The sequence below is a fragment of the Acipenser ruthenus genome, chromosome 38 (genome assembly GCF_902713425.1).
Source record: "Acipenser ruthenus chromosome 38, fAciRut3.2 maternal haplotype, whole genome shotgun sequence".
Classification (NCBI taxonomy): domain Eukaryota; kingdom Metazoa; phylum Chordata; class Actinopteri; order Acipenseriformes; family Acipenseridae; genus Acipenser; species Acipenser ruthenus.
The window spans coordinates 2828080-2843380 of record NC_081226.1 but is presented as its reverse complement, the minus strand read 5'-3'; the positions used below and the strand labels follow the sequence as shown (position 1 = coordinate 2843380).

Genomic DNA, 15301 nt, shown 5'->3' with positions numbered 1-15301 from the left:
GTAGACAGGTAACTAAATTTGGTAAGATATATATTTTATGTGAAAAAAAAGTTACATTTAGTGTCACTGACCTGAGATCACCCCTAAAATGGGTGTCTGATGCAATCCAATATATATATATATATATATATATATATATATATATATATATATATATATATATATATATATATATATATATATAATGTTGTTTTTAAATAAAGTTATATATTTGAAATGCATTTGGTAAAACCCAGAAGGTCATTTTACATGCACTTAACATATTTGATTATATCATTTAATAAAGGGATTATATGGCTATCTGCTTTAAAATGTTAAAATAAATCAGTTATATACTCTATGTGCAGATCAGGGTAATTCCCTTGAATGTGTTTTACAATGTTAGTTATTCATTAAATTGAATTAACTTCATGCTAAACGTGTTAATTACACAACAGACAAAAACAAAGCATTCCCTCATTTGCGCTTGTCTGTGTAACCGGGCGGAGGCTGGGTGCAATCCGGCACACCACAAGAAAGAATCTTAACCACAATGCAAGAGCCAGGCTCGTCTGTATTCATGGTTATAGAGCTTTGAACCTCCTCTCATCTCACCGACTGGGGACGGAATCCGTAATGGAGTGTATCACACAACACTGCCTGTAACATCTGTGCAATACTGAGTGCCGTTCAGTATCAATCTGAAGGTTTGATTTAATATGGAATCGGTTGTTATTAACGAAAACCACTTACAATGCGGTTAATTGCCATTGATTGGTACTGCATCTAGGGTTACCATGTGGCTCCAGATTAACTGGACGCTGTGAGACAGAACGGGATTTCAAACTTGCCCCTAAATTGAAATAAATGAAGGTGTAAATGAACCATCCTTAGCTACAATTAATAATGGTGCTTAAATACCCGCATGCACGTCAAATAATTGTATTATACTAAGAATGAATTGCAGCCAGTCGCTATTTTTTTCTGTTTGTTAAAATTCAATCGCCCATATTATTCTGCAACTACAATCAAAGCATCATCATCTCGTTGCTCTTTCGATAGATTAGCAATTCGTTCATTACGATCTGATCAGAAGCAGCTGATCAGTGTGACTTGTTTGCTGAGCACAAGCAATTCCACCACAGCAGGATTAATCTCAGCAAAGGTGGAGCTCATTTATACGTGAATTACTTTCAGTTTAGGGGGAATTTTGAAATCCCGGTCTGTCTCAAAGCGTTTGGTTAATCTGGAGCCATATGGTAACCCTATTGGGCAAACGAGAGATAGCCAGCCCTCTTGTCAAATTTTTTAAAAGGCTTGTTTCAGGTTTATTAATAACCTGCCGACAAAACAAACACATGTAAGCGAATTACTCAGAAAACCCGAGTATATGCACTGACCTAATATGTAGTTTAAGAAATGGTCTGAAAACACCCTCTACAGGTCAGATATGGTTATTGCGAGATCAGGAAAGGAACATGCATATGCAAATAGTTTTAGTTGTAATGGGGTTGTTTTAAAAATAGGAGTTTTAAGAAATTATAGCTACGATTATCAAATGTATAAGGCTGAAATATATATACACATTGCAGTATTTTATAAATGTTTTCTATGACAAAAATGCTTGCTGTAACTGCTTGGAGTGTTGCAATGAATACAAATAAAATGGTTTAACCCATTCATCTGTTCAGTGTTGGTCTTTTATTAAAATGTGCTCCGGGTTTTTAAATTCATCTGGTTATTTATTTAATTGACTTTGTATTTTAAGTGATGGATGTATAGTGGGACCCAGGGAGCAACCAGGGTTTTGTTCATCCAAAAAACAACACTTCCTTTACACAAGTATCTCGCCTCGTGTAGGTTACCAGGCAACCTGCCGCCTGGCCTGCAGCCAATAATAGCCTTGTGAAATCACATGGCAGACAGACAGTGGAACGAGAAATCCATCATACATTTGGTCTGTACGAGGAACACAGAGATATATATTGGTACTTCAAAAGAGTATAATGACCGAAACAAGCACAGGAGGAAATTGATTATCTAAAGAGTGTAACATATTTCATGAAAAAAAAGAATAATGAGCAAATGTACCATGGTAAATTCTTATCAAATAAATTCTCACACAGAAAGAACATGCACACTGGCTGAACTAGTTTATTATTAGTAGTAGTAGTAGTTGTATTAACAACTACAGGACACAGCATTAAAATGTTTCTACTCGAGTCTTACAGTAAATGATATGGCAAAATCACTCAGAACTGCAACTTCACTCAAAACAACAGACCAGGGACATTTCTTCCTGTCCCCATATACCGCTGATGCAAAGCTTTTGGCCATAGCTGTACACTGAATATATGAATGCTTTTTTTTTAGCTGTACAAACGTGTCTGAGGCGCTTCTCTATTTGCCTTTTTGAGTTACAACTGCTGAATAGATGACACAGGGCTCGGACTGATGGTTCTGGGTTGGTCCTCCTTTCTTGTTAAGGATCTGAGGAGTTGAATAGAGGATTTCACCATCTCCATTCCCTTTCTCCACCTGGAATTCAGAAAATAACAGCTGCCATAAATACTATAAAAGGCCTAAGTATTAATGGAGATACTTCAACAGAGTGGAGTTAATCAGACAAAATGAGCATCATTTAATAATACTACTACTACTACAACTACTACTACTACTACTACTACTACTACTACTACTACTAATAATAATAATAATAATAATAATAATAATAATAATAATAATAATAATAATAATAATAATACTTCAATAGTTTAGAAGAAGCCTTATTCAGGGTGATGTAAAGTATAAGAGATAAGAATTTCACTAATATGAAGATTCTAGAACAATGTTAAGAATAAAAGTCTTCCATCATAGATAGGTAGGTCGATTTAGAAAGATTCCTTTGCTAGTCAGATGAATTAGAAACTAGGAATTTTTAACTAGGAATATCCTGAGACATAGAAAGTGAAGTACAAATCAGTAAATAAAGTAACACATACCTTAGCTTCTCCACCACTCCCAGATGCATGCACTGTAAAATAAGCATTGGTGTTAGACTAGTGTGTGTGTGAATATATTGAGAGAGAGAGAGAGAGAGAGAGAGAGAGAGAGAGAGAGAGAGAGAGAGAGAGAGAGAGAGAGAGAGAGAGAGAGAGAGAGAGAAAGAGACTGTCTCTGTATTAAACAACCATTTAGGGAAGATTGTGTTGCACAGTTTGAGAAGAGGGAGGGAACTTACTGTCTGCAGCTTGGGTCTGCATATTGTTATACTGGTTGCCTAGGAATGAAGACCAGTTAAAAGGTTATAATAACTTGTAATGAACTCTTGCAACTCTCTGAGTTCAGTCACATAGGGTCTTTTCACAAAATTTTAACTCGGGACACACAGACACGTAAAGTAAAGCATTCTGACAAGATGGAGAAAAACACTTTCTGGAAATATAGAAATGAGATAAATTCATTACCTATTTCATGTGTGACTAGAAATTCAGTATACAAATAAAATGCAAATTCATATAATAATACTTGTTTAAGAAAATCTATATTTTAGTAGCATTACAGTGCCTTCAGATTTAGGACCACACCACTGCCTGCATTGTGTTAAGTATGATGATGTATCTGCCCAGCAGTTTCTTATAAGTGGCGCCCAAACAGGGACCACCCCCTTGAGATTAATTAAATTGCTGTTAATATTTGTATTTTTCTGTTCTCAACGTGATTCACTCTGCATCTTTGCAAGACAGTGAGACACGTGGCCTGCTTCTGCAGTTTAGAAAATGAAAAACACAGCAAAGAAGAATACCTTTCTGTTTGTTTCTTTTTTTCTTCCACACAACTGCAGCGACCAGAGCCAAAACTGCAAGCAAGACTACAATCAGGATGATGACAATGGTGATTGTTGGGCCTGAGAAAATAGTCAAAATTCATAATTAGGTTTGGAATAACATAGAACATATTTTTTCCCACTGAAATAAAAACCTCTGCATTTGTATTAATGGTCAGACAGGGTTTTTATGCTCTACACAGACGATTCCGTTCATGCTTTGCACTTGTGTATTACTGATGCACCCACTTAAAAGCCCCAACATGCACATATAGGAGGGGTGCAAATTTGACACTATGACACTAGATTCTACACCAGGGTATCTCGTGAAGCACCAGCAACATTAAATTCTGGTGCCAGGAAACATGTTTAATTATTAATTATTTAGCAAGCATAGATGATGATAGTTTCTCATTGGGTCTGGACTGCTCACATGGCATTACCCACACTCGTGGCTCGTGTCATGTAGGAATTAGTGGGGGGGGGGGGGGTGATTAGGGCGGGGTTTTAAAATTTAGCACCAGTAGACTCTCTGGTGCTAAACTTTCAAAACAGTTTAGCACCAATTTTCAAAACAATTTGCACCCCTGTATATGCTGCATTGTATTGTACTGTTTGGAATAAGAACATAAGAACATAAGAAAGTTTACAAACGAGAGGAGGCCATTCAGCCCATCTTGCTCGTTTGGTTGTTAGTAGCTTATTGATCCCAGAATCTCATCAAGCAGCTTCTTGAAGGATCCCAGGATGTCAGCTTCAACAACGTTGGGATGAAGAACTACACACATAAACACCACCTATGACTTCTCAAAGACTGTTTTGGTTTTAAAGAACAGAAGCTTTAAGATGGATTATTTTAAATGGTTTTCTTTTGCATTTTCGGGTGCCAAGAAAAGAATATAAAATAACTGTTCTTGCTGATTTCTTCTCATCTGAGTTACCCCCAACATCTACCTCTGGCTAAGCTACCCTTGCAGGCCAGTTGATTATATTGAAGTAAATGACAGGGTTACTGAAAGGAACTTTCTCTTCTTTCTTACTGTCTTCATTATTGTCCTTCTGTACATCGCCATTTGTTCCAGTAGCGGTACCTGAAATATTAACATGTTATTAATAATTAGTCATTTAGCAGACTCTTTTATCCAAAGCGCCTTACAGAGACCAGGGGGTCAACTATGCTTCACCTGCTGCAGAATTGCTTACAATAGGTTTTACATCTCATGTAATGCCTGGAATGAGGGAGTTTATCTCACTTGAGGGAGTTTATCTCACTTAAATTCACATCTGTGAAATTTCCCTCCCAGTGTTCACGCCACTAAACAGCTGTTAGTGAGAAAGCAATAATGTTCCGGTACAGAGAAGTAAAAGATAACAAAAATGTGTGGTACTATTAACAGCAGGAAATGTGGAAGAGATGTGGGGGAAGCTATTACAGACCACAACTTTCCAACAGATAAAAACAGAGTGAAAGTATAGTATATCGTTTTTAAAAGTACAGGGTGCCCAAATCAATAAGGGCAATCACAGTGACTATTTTGATCAACAAAATGACCACACAAAACGAATTAAATAATGCTGTTTAAACCAAGAAAGATTTGTGGTATTTTGTTGCCTTACCCATGGTCCCTGGTGTGGTTCCTCTTTCATTTTCATCCTCCTTACTACTGGTACCTGGGATTTTATTGAAATATTTCTTATTTAGGAAAGTGTCAGGAAATCACACAAAACTCTTATTTAGCAGACACTTTTATCTGAAGGACAGAGCACAATGTTGTGGCTTGCTCAGGGTCACACAGTGAGTCAGTGACTGGGACTGAACCAGGAACCTCCTGGGAACAAGCCCCTTTCTCTAACCATTGGACCACAAAGTTCCAAAAGAAAAAAAACAGAACGAAAGTATAGTATATCGTTTTTGGAGTACAGTGGTCCTCATTTACAAAAGGGCACTACATGTAGTTGTGAGCAATAATTTAACGTGCACGATAATGTCCAAGATTTATGTGCACACTATTTGGCTAATTTACAAACCATAGTGTGCACACTACATGTATTATGAGCGATAATTTAACGTGCACGATGATGTCCAAGACTTACCCATGACCACCGTGATATAAAAAGCCCCATCAGTCCAGGCGTATCTTTTGGTCAATGGCTTATTGTGAAAGGTGGAAGTGGCTTACATTGACCGAAAATGAGTGATCAACAGACGCAGCCCTCCGCAGGGGACAGGCAGAGAATGCAAACTAAAACTGTACACAGAGGAGTTAGAAAATCCAGTGGAGGGGGTTGTTTTAAATTATAATACCTTGTTTGGTCCAGTGTTTTGTTTAACCACTCTATTATTTGTACCAATGTAATTAACTATAAAATAAAATCTAAGAAATTATAACATTCATTCACGTTTATTCATGCTCAATATAACCTGTCATTTTCACTGCTCTATATGAAAACTTTAATGCAAGTAAAACCTCCGTGATGCCAGATAGATTTCAGCCCAGAAAAATAGGTTTAAATAGAGCGCCGATTAGTGTTTAAAACCTGGTTTCCAAGCAAACCAATTATCGCTCACTTTAAGGTGCACACTACGATAATCGTCCTTTATTAAATATGGTGTGAATAAAGCTCATCTCATTATTCAGAGTTGGGTGCCTAATTTAAATACATTATCATGCATTACCATACAAATCACATATTCATTCTGATTAACAGAGTGTGGCTCAATAAAATCAGTGTGCACCATAATATGCCTGCTATCTCGTGCAGTAATTGCAATAGTAAATACAGAAATCGTGAGCACGCACACTAATTGCAATTATGGTGCACCGTAATGTTTAGTGCCCTTTCGTTAATGAGGCCCAGTGTGACCAAATCAACAAGGGCAATCACACAAGACTAATTGAATAATTCACTTTAAACCAAGAAAGAGTTTTGGTAGTTTGTTGTCTTACCCGTGTTCCCTGGTGTTGTGAATCTTTCATTTCCATCCTCCTTTCTGCTGGTACCTGGAATATGAATTTAAATATTTATTTATTTAGGAAAGTGTCAGGAAACCTTACAACAATGACAAGGTATAGATCTGCTTTACTGTATCACACTGTTTATTACAGTCCTTAAAAAGCATTTAGAGATGCATTATTGAAGTGTAACCAAAGATTATAGGTAAGGCTGTATGTTTTTCACAGTTATCATGGATTGTGTGATCAGTCGGCCCGCTGCTGGTATTGTTCAGACTGGATTATTATATTAAAACACAGCCAAGCAAAGGCCAGCATGCAGCTACCGACACCAACAATGAGGCACAAAACCAACAAGCAAGTGAAAACCTGTAGCTGATGCGGAAGCTACTGCAAATCAAGGTCAGTATAGTAGGTCTAGAAACAGAAATACTATCCCTCTTCCTTAATTATAAAATCCGGTACCTTTTTTTTAAAACTCCTGATTAAAATACCAAACTTTCCTTGTATCTGAAGAGTCAATGATGTCTTTGCTCTCACAGTCCCCCCCACCTCCACTCTGCACTGGAATGTTTTCTTCATATCAGTCTCGCTCATAGCAGACAGCGTCTCTGTTATTGCTGTCCCTTGAGAAGTCTGGGGTGTCTCTTGATCAGCTGACATCTTCAAGGTATGGGAATGGTTATTCAATCGGTCGTGGATTTTACATGTGACAACAACTTGATCTCCCTCCACGACAGAACTAGATTTGTTCAAGACCACTGAAAAAAGAGAGCAGCAGCACTGAAGCACAATATACCGCATATAGCTTTATGTATATATATATAAACTTTTGTTTGCATTAAGAAGGGTTCTTCCCTCTTGCTTGCCTTCTTCCTACAGAAATGTACCCTCTGTGTACTCTGCATACACCATAATTACTGCGCAGAATAGCAAATTAAAGAGAGACAGCACTACTCACCAGACAACACCATTAGATCTGCAACATCATTTCTATTACACTGATAAGTGCCGGTATCTTGTGTTTGTACCCCCACTATAGTCAGGGAGTTGTCCTCAAGAACTTGCATTCGCATATCTTGCCCTTTGTGTCCATATTTGAACTTCCCGTTCGGCTCTCTGGATGAAAGGATAGTTGCTCTTTCTGCAACGTCCAGCTTGGTCCAGGCCACTGTCTGTGCTTGTGTCTCAGCTCCCAAGCAACGCAGGCTGACAGTCTCATTCTCTGAGACATAGAATTGGGGCCTGCGGGAGCCTGAGCTTGGACCTGTGGGGACAAGAATTCAACACTAATAAGCTGGTATACCAGCTTTTAACCAATAGCCTGTCCACCTGCAAAATACTGTCCCTTGTGGATGTAAGAAATAGATCAGTAAGAAATGCCCCTCAGAAGAGATGTGGTATTTACAGGGGGCAGAGCGTGGCAGAGGGACAGGTTAATACTTACACTCTGGGGACCATCTGTACTAAAAATATGACATCTTTGAGAACTCTGCTGTATCCACATGGGTGCTTTTAAAAATGTACTGATGTTAATGATTAAAGGAGAGCTAGACATTACTTTAACATTATTATTATGAATCTTAATTACTTGTCTGCTTTTATAGTGCAGAGAATTTGTGGACACTCTTTACATGAAGTGTCTCTAATTACTGTGCATTAACATAGTTTACAACTCTGCAAAATTACAATGTTATTACGCAGAGTTGCAATGTACTTAACGTGTAAATCTTTTTGCACGATATAGGCAGGTACACAATTGTATCAAAAAGGGTTAGGCTTAGGGTTGGTAAGGTTAGGGAAAGGGTTGGTATTCGGTTTAGAGTTAGGGATAGAGTTAGGGTTAAGGTTAGGGTTATATCATGGAAAAAGACTTACACATGAAGTACATTGTAACCATGCATAATAACATTGTAATTGTGTGTAAGTACCCAAGTGTTTACTAAGTAATTTCTATGTAAATGCACAGTAATTAGAGACATAATGACTGCTGCATCCTGTTAGCTTTGATATGATCTGATTGCTGCTAGATTATTAGAGTGAGTGCAGGAAGCAGCAGCATTCTTTTTTATCTATAGTTTTATCTGTTCAATATATTTGTATACCAAATTGAAGTATAAAATGCAAGTACCAAAGCACTAAAAGATGTTAAATGAAAGAATTGGAGGCGAGTGAACATATTGCTGATGCTAATAAGATGTTTGGCAGAGAAATCAATGATGAGCCACAGTTTTAACTCATAATTAGGGCTGTATGTTCTACATGGTAATAAATGGCTTATTTCACAGCATTTCAGTCTAAAAATAGGTCCTGTATTTTACTATGAAACAGAATATTTATTAAAGAAGAAAAGCGTGGTCACATTCAAAATTGATACTTTCTCTAGATTTGCAACACATTCCTAAATATTTATATGCTTATCTGAAAAAAGTAAAAATAAACACAGATATGAGAATGGTCCCCTTTTGTACTGGACAGAATGATCTTTAGCAGAAATATTTCTGCTCTTTGATGCAGCTGGTGTGTTTTGTTGAAGATATTTTAAAGAAATTGTGCAGCTTTATGCAGTGTGTTCAATCATTTACTGGATGCAAACTAAACTGGCTGCCAGGTTCCTAAATGCAGTGTAACAGGTAGTGAATCAATAAGGCAAACGTTTGTAATATTAAGGGCAGCAGTGTGGAGTAGTGGGTAGAGCTCTGGACTCTTGACCGGAGGGTTGGGGGTTCAATCCCAGGTGGGGGATACTGCTGCTGTACCCTTGAGCAAGATACTTTACCTAGATTGCTCTAGTAAAAACCTGTATAAATGATTTATTGTATGTACAAAAATAATGTAATTATATGTAAAAATAACATGATATCTTGCAACAATTATAAGTCAGCCTGGATAGGGGCATCTCCTAAGAAATAAATAATATAATTTTTATTTTTAAGTGATAAAATATATGTATATTTACACTTTTCTTACAGAAACTGGATTTTCACATGAAGCTACATATTACACGACAATGAGTACATTTCACCAAAAATTGTTACATCCATGATAACCTTGAAAAAAAAAATACAGCCTTAATCATAAGCTATGTAAACCTTTTTTATGTGTATAAATGAAAAAAATAAATAAAACAATGTTGAAAGTTTTAGGATTTGAACATTTTTTCAACTCATAATAGCATATTTCAAATATCTCATCAGTTCATGCTTTGGTATGTCATTATTGGGTTTGAGGCCTGGGCAAAGGCATGCATACAGCAGGTAAACTTACCAGGCAGGACCTGTAATTCTGCAACAACCTCTTCATTGCATTTGTAACTCCCAGCATCTGCTCTCTTCACTTTTTTGATCTGAAGAGTGGAGTCTTTATGCAGTTGAAATTGCTCATCTGCTATATCAGTTGCACCATTCTCATATCTTGTCACAATAGTCTTTGTAGCAGTATCTTCAATCCCTGTGTGCTCCCACGTGACAAACTTGCTCTTGTCAGTGTGTGAAACTCCACAGCGCAGGATCACTGAACCCCCTTCTGACACTGTGTACTTAGTTGTGTCTGTGGGTGTAGAAATGAAGATTGTGAGGATCCAATCACAACACCGTACTACATTTTCACTTCCTTCCTTATGACCCCACCTTGCCTTTCAGTTTAGTGTAGAGAGAAAACACTGCTGTGAAATGATACGACTTTTTGTGTCCAAAAAGTATTGGGTCAGACAAGGAAACCAGACATTTGTTTGCTTATCATTTTACCAATTCAGATCCTTGCTTCCTTCCTTAAATATCTTGTGACCCTGAATCAGCACTTATTTTGTTGCAAAAAAAAGAACTTTATATGCATAACATGTGCAATAAACAAATGCGTTCCTGTTCCATGAATTGAATGACAGAAGTCTACTGCAACCATGCAACATCTACAAATAAGAACATTGCTATTTTCAAACAGCGCAACGCCAAGCTAGAGTTGTCGCTCCCTTTCGTCGTCAGACACAGTTAGGCAAAGGTGGGCTTGCAGTTATCAACACCAACAATAAGGCATGAAACCCACAAGCAGATGAGAACTGAAGCACATGTGGAAGCTACTGTAAATCAAGGTCAATACATTAGGTCTAAAACAAAAATGCTCTCCTTCTTCCTTAATTATACAATACAGTGCATTTTGGTTTACAAATTAACCCCTGGAGCTACTGCATTCTTTCCAGATAGTTCTAGTTGGAATGGTACATATTAGGAAGCTTGGTGGTCCAGTGGTTAAAGAAAAGGATACCAGGAGGTCCCTGATTCAAATCCCTGCTCAACCACTCACTCACTCATTGTGTGTGACCCTGAGTAAATCACTTCACCTCCTTGTGCTCCATCCTTCGGAGGAGACGTAAAACCGAGGTCCTATTATAAGTGACTCTGCAGCCGTTGTTGATGCATAGTTCACCCCCTAGTCTTTGTAGGTTACTTTGGATAAAAGTGTCTGCTAAATGACTAATTCATATCACTCACCAGCCACCAGCACCTTCAGATTTGCAACACGCTGGTGGTTACATTCATAGCTTCCAGCATCGTCTGTCTTTATTCTCATTATGAGAAGGGAGTTTGTAAGAAGATCAAACCGGTTCTCAGCATCATTAATTCCTTTTATACTACCATTGCTATATTTGGTAATCAAAGTTTGACTGAGACCGTTTATGACATGTGACCACTGGACATCCCCTCTACGTAAACCAGCGGAGTCCACACAATTCAGGATTATTGATCCCCCGACAGAGACAGAGTATTCAAGTGGACCTGTGAAAATAATAAAAAGAAAAACAGTGGCACCACACACACGTCAGTTTCAGATTGCAAAGTTTTCATTCATATATTACAGTTAGGATGAATATGAATTTTTTGGGTTATATTTTGGTCTGGATCTTTTTCTGCTGCTTCAAATGCATGTTGCTGTTGAAAGCGGGTTTCAAAAGTCCTGAGGTCATTTGAGTCATTTGAGAGGTCATTTACATGTTAAATTATGATAGCTCTGCATGGATATGATCATTCAGGTCAGGATCTGTTACAGGGTAGCATCACGGCCCGGATGTTATTGGCAGGGAGAGAGACTCAGACTTAGAAAGCTTGCTGTTTAAAATGCAAACACACACTTTATTTACAAATAGAAAGACAGGACAGAAAACAAAAAGCTAAACACATTTAACAAAACAAAACAGCAAAAACAAAGAGGTTCTACAAAAACTCACAGACGCAAACAAAGGACGGCAACACACTACAGACCTCCACCTCTATCACCAACGTTAATTCTAAATTATAACCTGTGATCACCCTTTTTATACACCTGTGGCTGGAGCCTAATTAATCATTAATCATTCCCATGTGTTTTGACAGGGAGAAATGCAGCCCCCTCCCTGCCAACCCAACATCCCCCTGCCTGGAGCCCGTGTCATTGGGCTGGGTTTCCAACTTTGCCTTTATTTACAATATGGGAACATCGCATCAGTTTATAACCTTACTGAATAGGGCTCATTATCCCTCACATTTGTTTAAAGCCACACACATTAACATTTTTAAATAATAAACTTGTACTGTATTATAACAGAGTGTTTACAGTTATGGAAGAATTAGCATTACGCAATCTTACATATACTGGTTAAGAAATAAACTGAAAAGTTTCTATCTTCTTAGTTCCTTATTCTTTTACCACAGAGTTTAACTTCTCCAGTGCCCTTCACAAGAGGACAACCAAAGGTTAAAAGGAATTCATTATGAAGACAGGTTGAAGGAACGAAAACAGTTTAGGAGTATGCTCAAGCACGAGTACAGGCGAGTATTCCTAACGCATATGGACATTTTTTTCAGAGTACAAGTAATACATAAGTAATTTTGCTGTTACTCGTTATTTGCTGAGGGAAAAAAAAATGCAATAAATCAGCTCCTGGCTCCAATAGGGCAATGATGACTGTCAATCTCAAGTCTAGAGAAAAAAAGAGCCAATCCAGGGGGAAGGAGGAGGGACCGGTGTGACATAGTGGCTGCGTTCACGATACGCAGACTTTGCTAAGTCTGCACAGGTTCTGCACAGATTCTGCGGAAAACCTGTCCAAATTCATTCACGCATCCACGGGCTTAAAAGTCTGCACAGTCAGCAGCCGCGGCTCAAAACAATAGACGAGCGTTGGCTGACAAAGAAGTGTGTAGGCAACCAGATACAATCCTCACTCCATGTGCTACTGCCACCTAGTCAGGGGGTGTGAATCGCCTTCGAGTCATGTCATTAATTATCTTATGAATGATTTGTAATACAAATTAAAATGATTTTTCCACACAGTTATTATACTTTTCAAATATTTAGATATTTATTCTAAATGTTTAAACATGTAAAAAAATAAAATAATGCTAAACGGTTGAAATGAACCTAAAACCGCTCCGTTATTTTCAGCAGGTGTAATTGGTTATTGATGAAAGCCTATCAGGGACAGGGAATTAAGGAGAATAAATCAGTTTTAATAACAGGTAGTTGAAGTGGGATATGTGACCATATGTGCAAGTATTTGATCTATTTTTGTCCCAGATCAAAATACAGTACTGTCTAACCATCCCTTTGTGAGAGGGCAGGGGGAATCCTGCCCGTTATAATACTCATTAATTTGTCTCACATCACAAAACATACATTTATATTATCTCTTTATAGCAGGGACTGTTTCTACTATACATTTTCTGATCATGCTGCAAATTATGAAGCTGGTGGAGCACAAAGGGAACTTCAATTGCATCCACTTCTTCTGCGATTAGAATTTCTCTCAACACCACCTCCATTTTGGTTCTGCTCAGAACTGTTGTTCATCTACCAAAGCTGTCCATGCTCCGTCTGCACAGACCGTGACGTTACGCGCAGACTCCCATCTGCAATCTAGCAGACAAAAAAGTGTCGTGAACGCACCCAGTCTCTGAAACAGTGGACTAAGCATCATTCTATGTTGAATGAGTGAGGAGGTCAGACAGACAGAACGCTTGCTCAGAATCTCAGGCAGACAGAACGCTTGCTCAGTAGTATATCTCTTTTCAGAGATATACTACTTTCACTTTGAAAAGGGGATTTCACCTTTGGTTTGGAATGTCATTTCTCAGCACCTGTGCGTACTAAAAGAACTGTGGGGAATAATACCATTGTTGGTAGCCACACAGGGACTGTCTTACAACCATTACCATTGTCGATATTTCAGTCACAACACAAGGAAGCCCTGTGATGGAGAGAGAAGGAATCTGCACTGTAAATCTCCCCCCTGACCAAAAAGGGCGTGTGTAAGGGGGGGCTGTATGCTTTCCCTTAGAAGGGCTGACACGACGGTAGGTGGTAACCGAAGTCGGTCATTTTGGGTCAAACGCGTAGCTGTGAAATTGCTGAACAACTCCATTGTGGTTCATGGAATAATTACATTCTATTTATGAAATAACTAATAATAATTACAGTACTTACTATGCACTCTGAAACCGTAACTCAATTATTGTTCTTCTCTTGAAATAAACATACAGTATCCACATAACAGAGCCTGTTTCAATGCATCAATCAATCAATCAATCAATCAATCAATCAATAATGTGACTTACCGCTCTTCACACAGCCAACAGCCCACAGCAATAATGATCCAAAAAACAGTGCATCAGAGTGACAAGCCTGTCTCTTCATTTTGAGAAGTGTACAGGAACTGAAAGAAAGCTTCACTGTTCTTCCTGTAGAAAACTATACACACTACATGCCCTTCTTGCTTCCTGTAGATCAGATCAGCAGAAGTGTGTCACAACGTCATAGCGAATAGAATGTGTTTCCAAACCACCTTCATATCTCTAACGAAAGAGTGAAAGTATTAATGGAAATGTACACAAAAAAATACCGACTGTACGTCACACTTAGAGTAGTACAGCGCTGCTTTTGTACCATTTTATGTGTCTATTCACTGAAGCATACAGGCACAGGAAGACACACCCTGAACACACCACTGCATTACAAAAAATCAACTTGTTGGTTTGTCTAGCGTGTAGGAGCTGGACTTATCTGCAAATAATGGGTACTGTTTCTTTAAAAAGTAATTGAGTGGGATTGGTGGTCCAGTGGTTAAAGAAAAGGGCTTGATACCAGGAGGTTCCTGGTTCAAATTCCAGGCTCAGCCACTAACTCACCATGTGTGACCTTCAGCAAGTCACTTAATCTCCTTGTGCCTTGTTCTTCAGATGAGACCTAAAACCGTGGTCCTGTAAGTGACTCTGTGGCAGTGGTTGATTTTTTTATATATATATATATAAAAAAAACTGCTAAAATGACTAATTCATGTCAGAAACTCAAGAAAGTTTGAATGAATGTTGTCCTAGAAGTAGGAAATAACACTGTATTTATTATGGAATTGAGTTTTACATAGATCTATAACTGCTTATCAGATTGGCATGATACCTGGTGAAGAAGAGTACTGTAGTAATCTCAGGATATATGGTGGCATCTTGTCCATCCATATAACATATGTCCGACTTAAATGTTGGTTCATAAAGAATCTTTGATTGATACCACATTC

The 15301-nt window shown here is 38.1% G+C and overlaps 1 protein-coding gene across 3 annotated transcripts; it reads right to left on the bottom strand.

Annotated features, from left to right (window-relative positions):
- Nucleotides 1-2115: 2115 nt before the first annotated feature.
- LOC117971182 (uncharacterized) lies at nucleotides 2116-14744 on the bottom strand. Of its 3 annotated transcripts, none has more exons than XM_059009348.1 (12): nucleotides 14346-14744; nucleotides 11247-11531; nucleotides 10027-10308; nucleotides 7721-8026; nucleotides 7265-7520; nucleotides 6754-6809; nucleotides 5423-5476; nucleotides 4819-4896; nucleotides 3785-3886; nucleotides 3221-3259; nucleotides 2982-3013; nucleotides 2116-2517 (listed from the first exon to the last, which is right to left on the bottom strand). In XM_059009348.1, exons 1-12 carry the CDS (start codon nucleotides 14422-14424, stop codon nucleotides 2380-2382), a joined length of 1707 nt encoding a protein of 568 aa, XP_058865331.1. In that variant the 5' UTR covers nucleotides 14425-14744; the 3' UTR covers nucleotides 2116-2379. The 3 variants fall into 3 exon arrangements, with proteins under 3 accessions (XP_058865331.1, XP_058865332.1, XP_058865333.1); XM_059009349.1 differs by having other exon boundaries at nucleotides 4846-4896; XM_059009350.1 differs by lacking the exon at nucleotides 4819-4896 and having other exon boundaries at nucleotides 14346-14743.
- Between the last annotated feature and the right edge of the window lie 557 nt (nucleotides 14745-15301).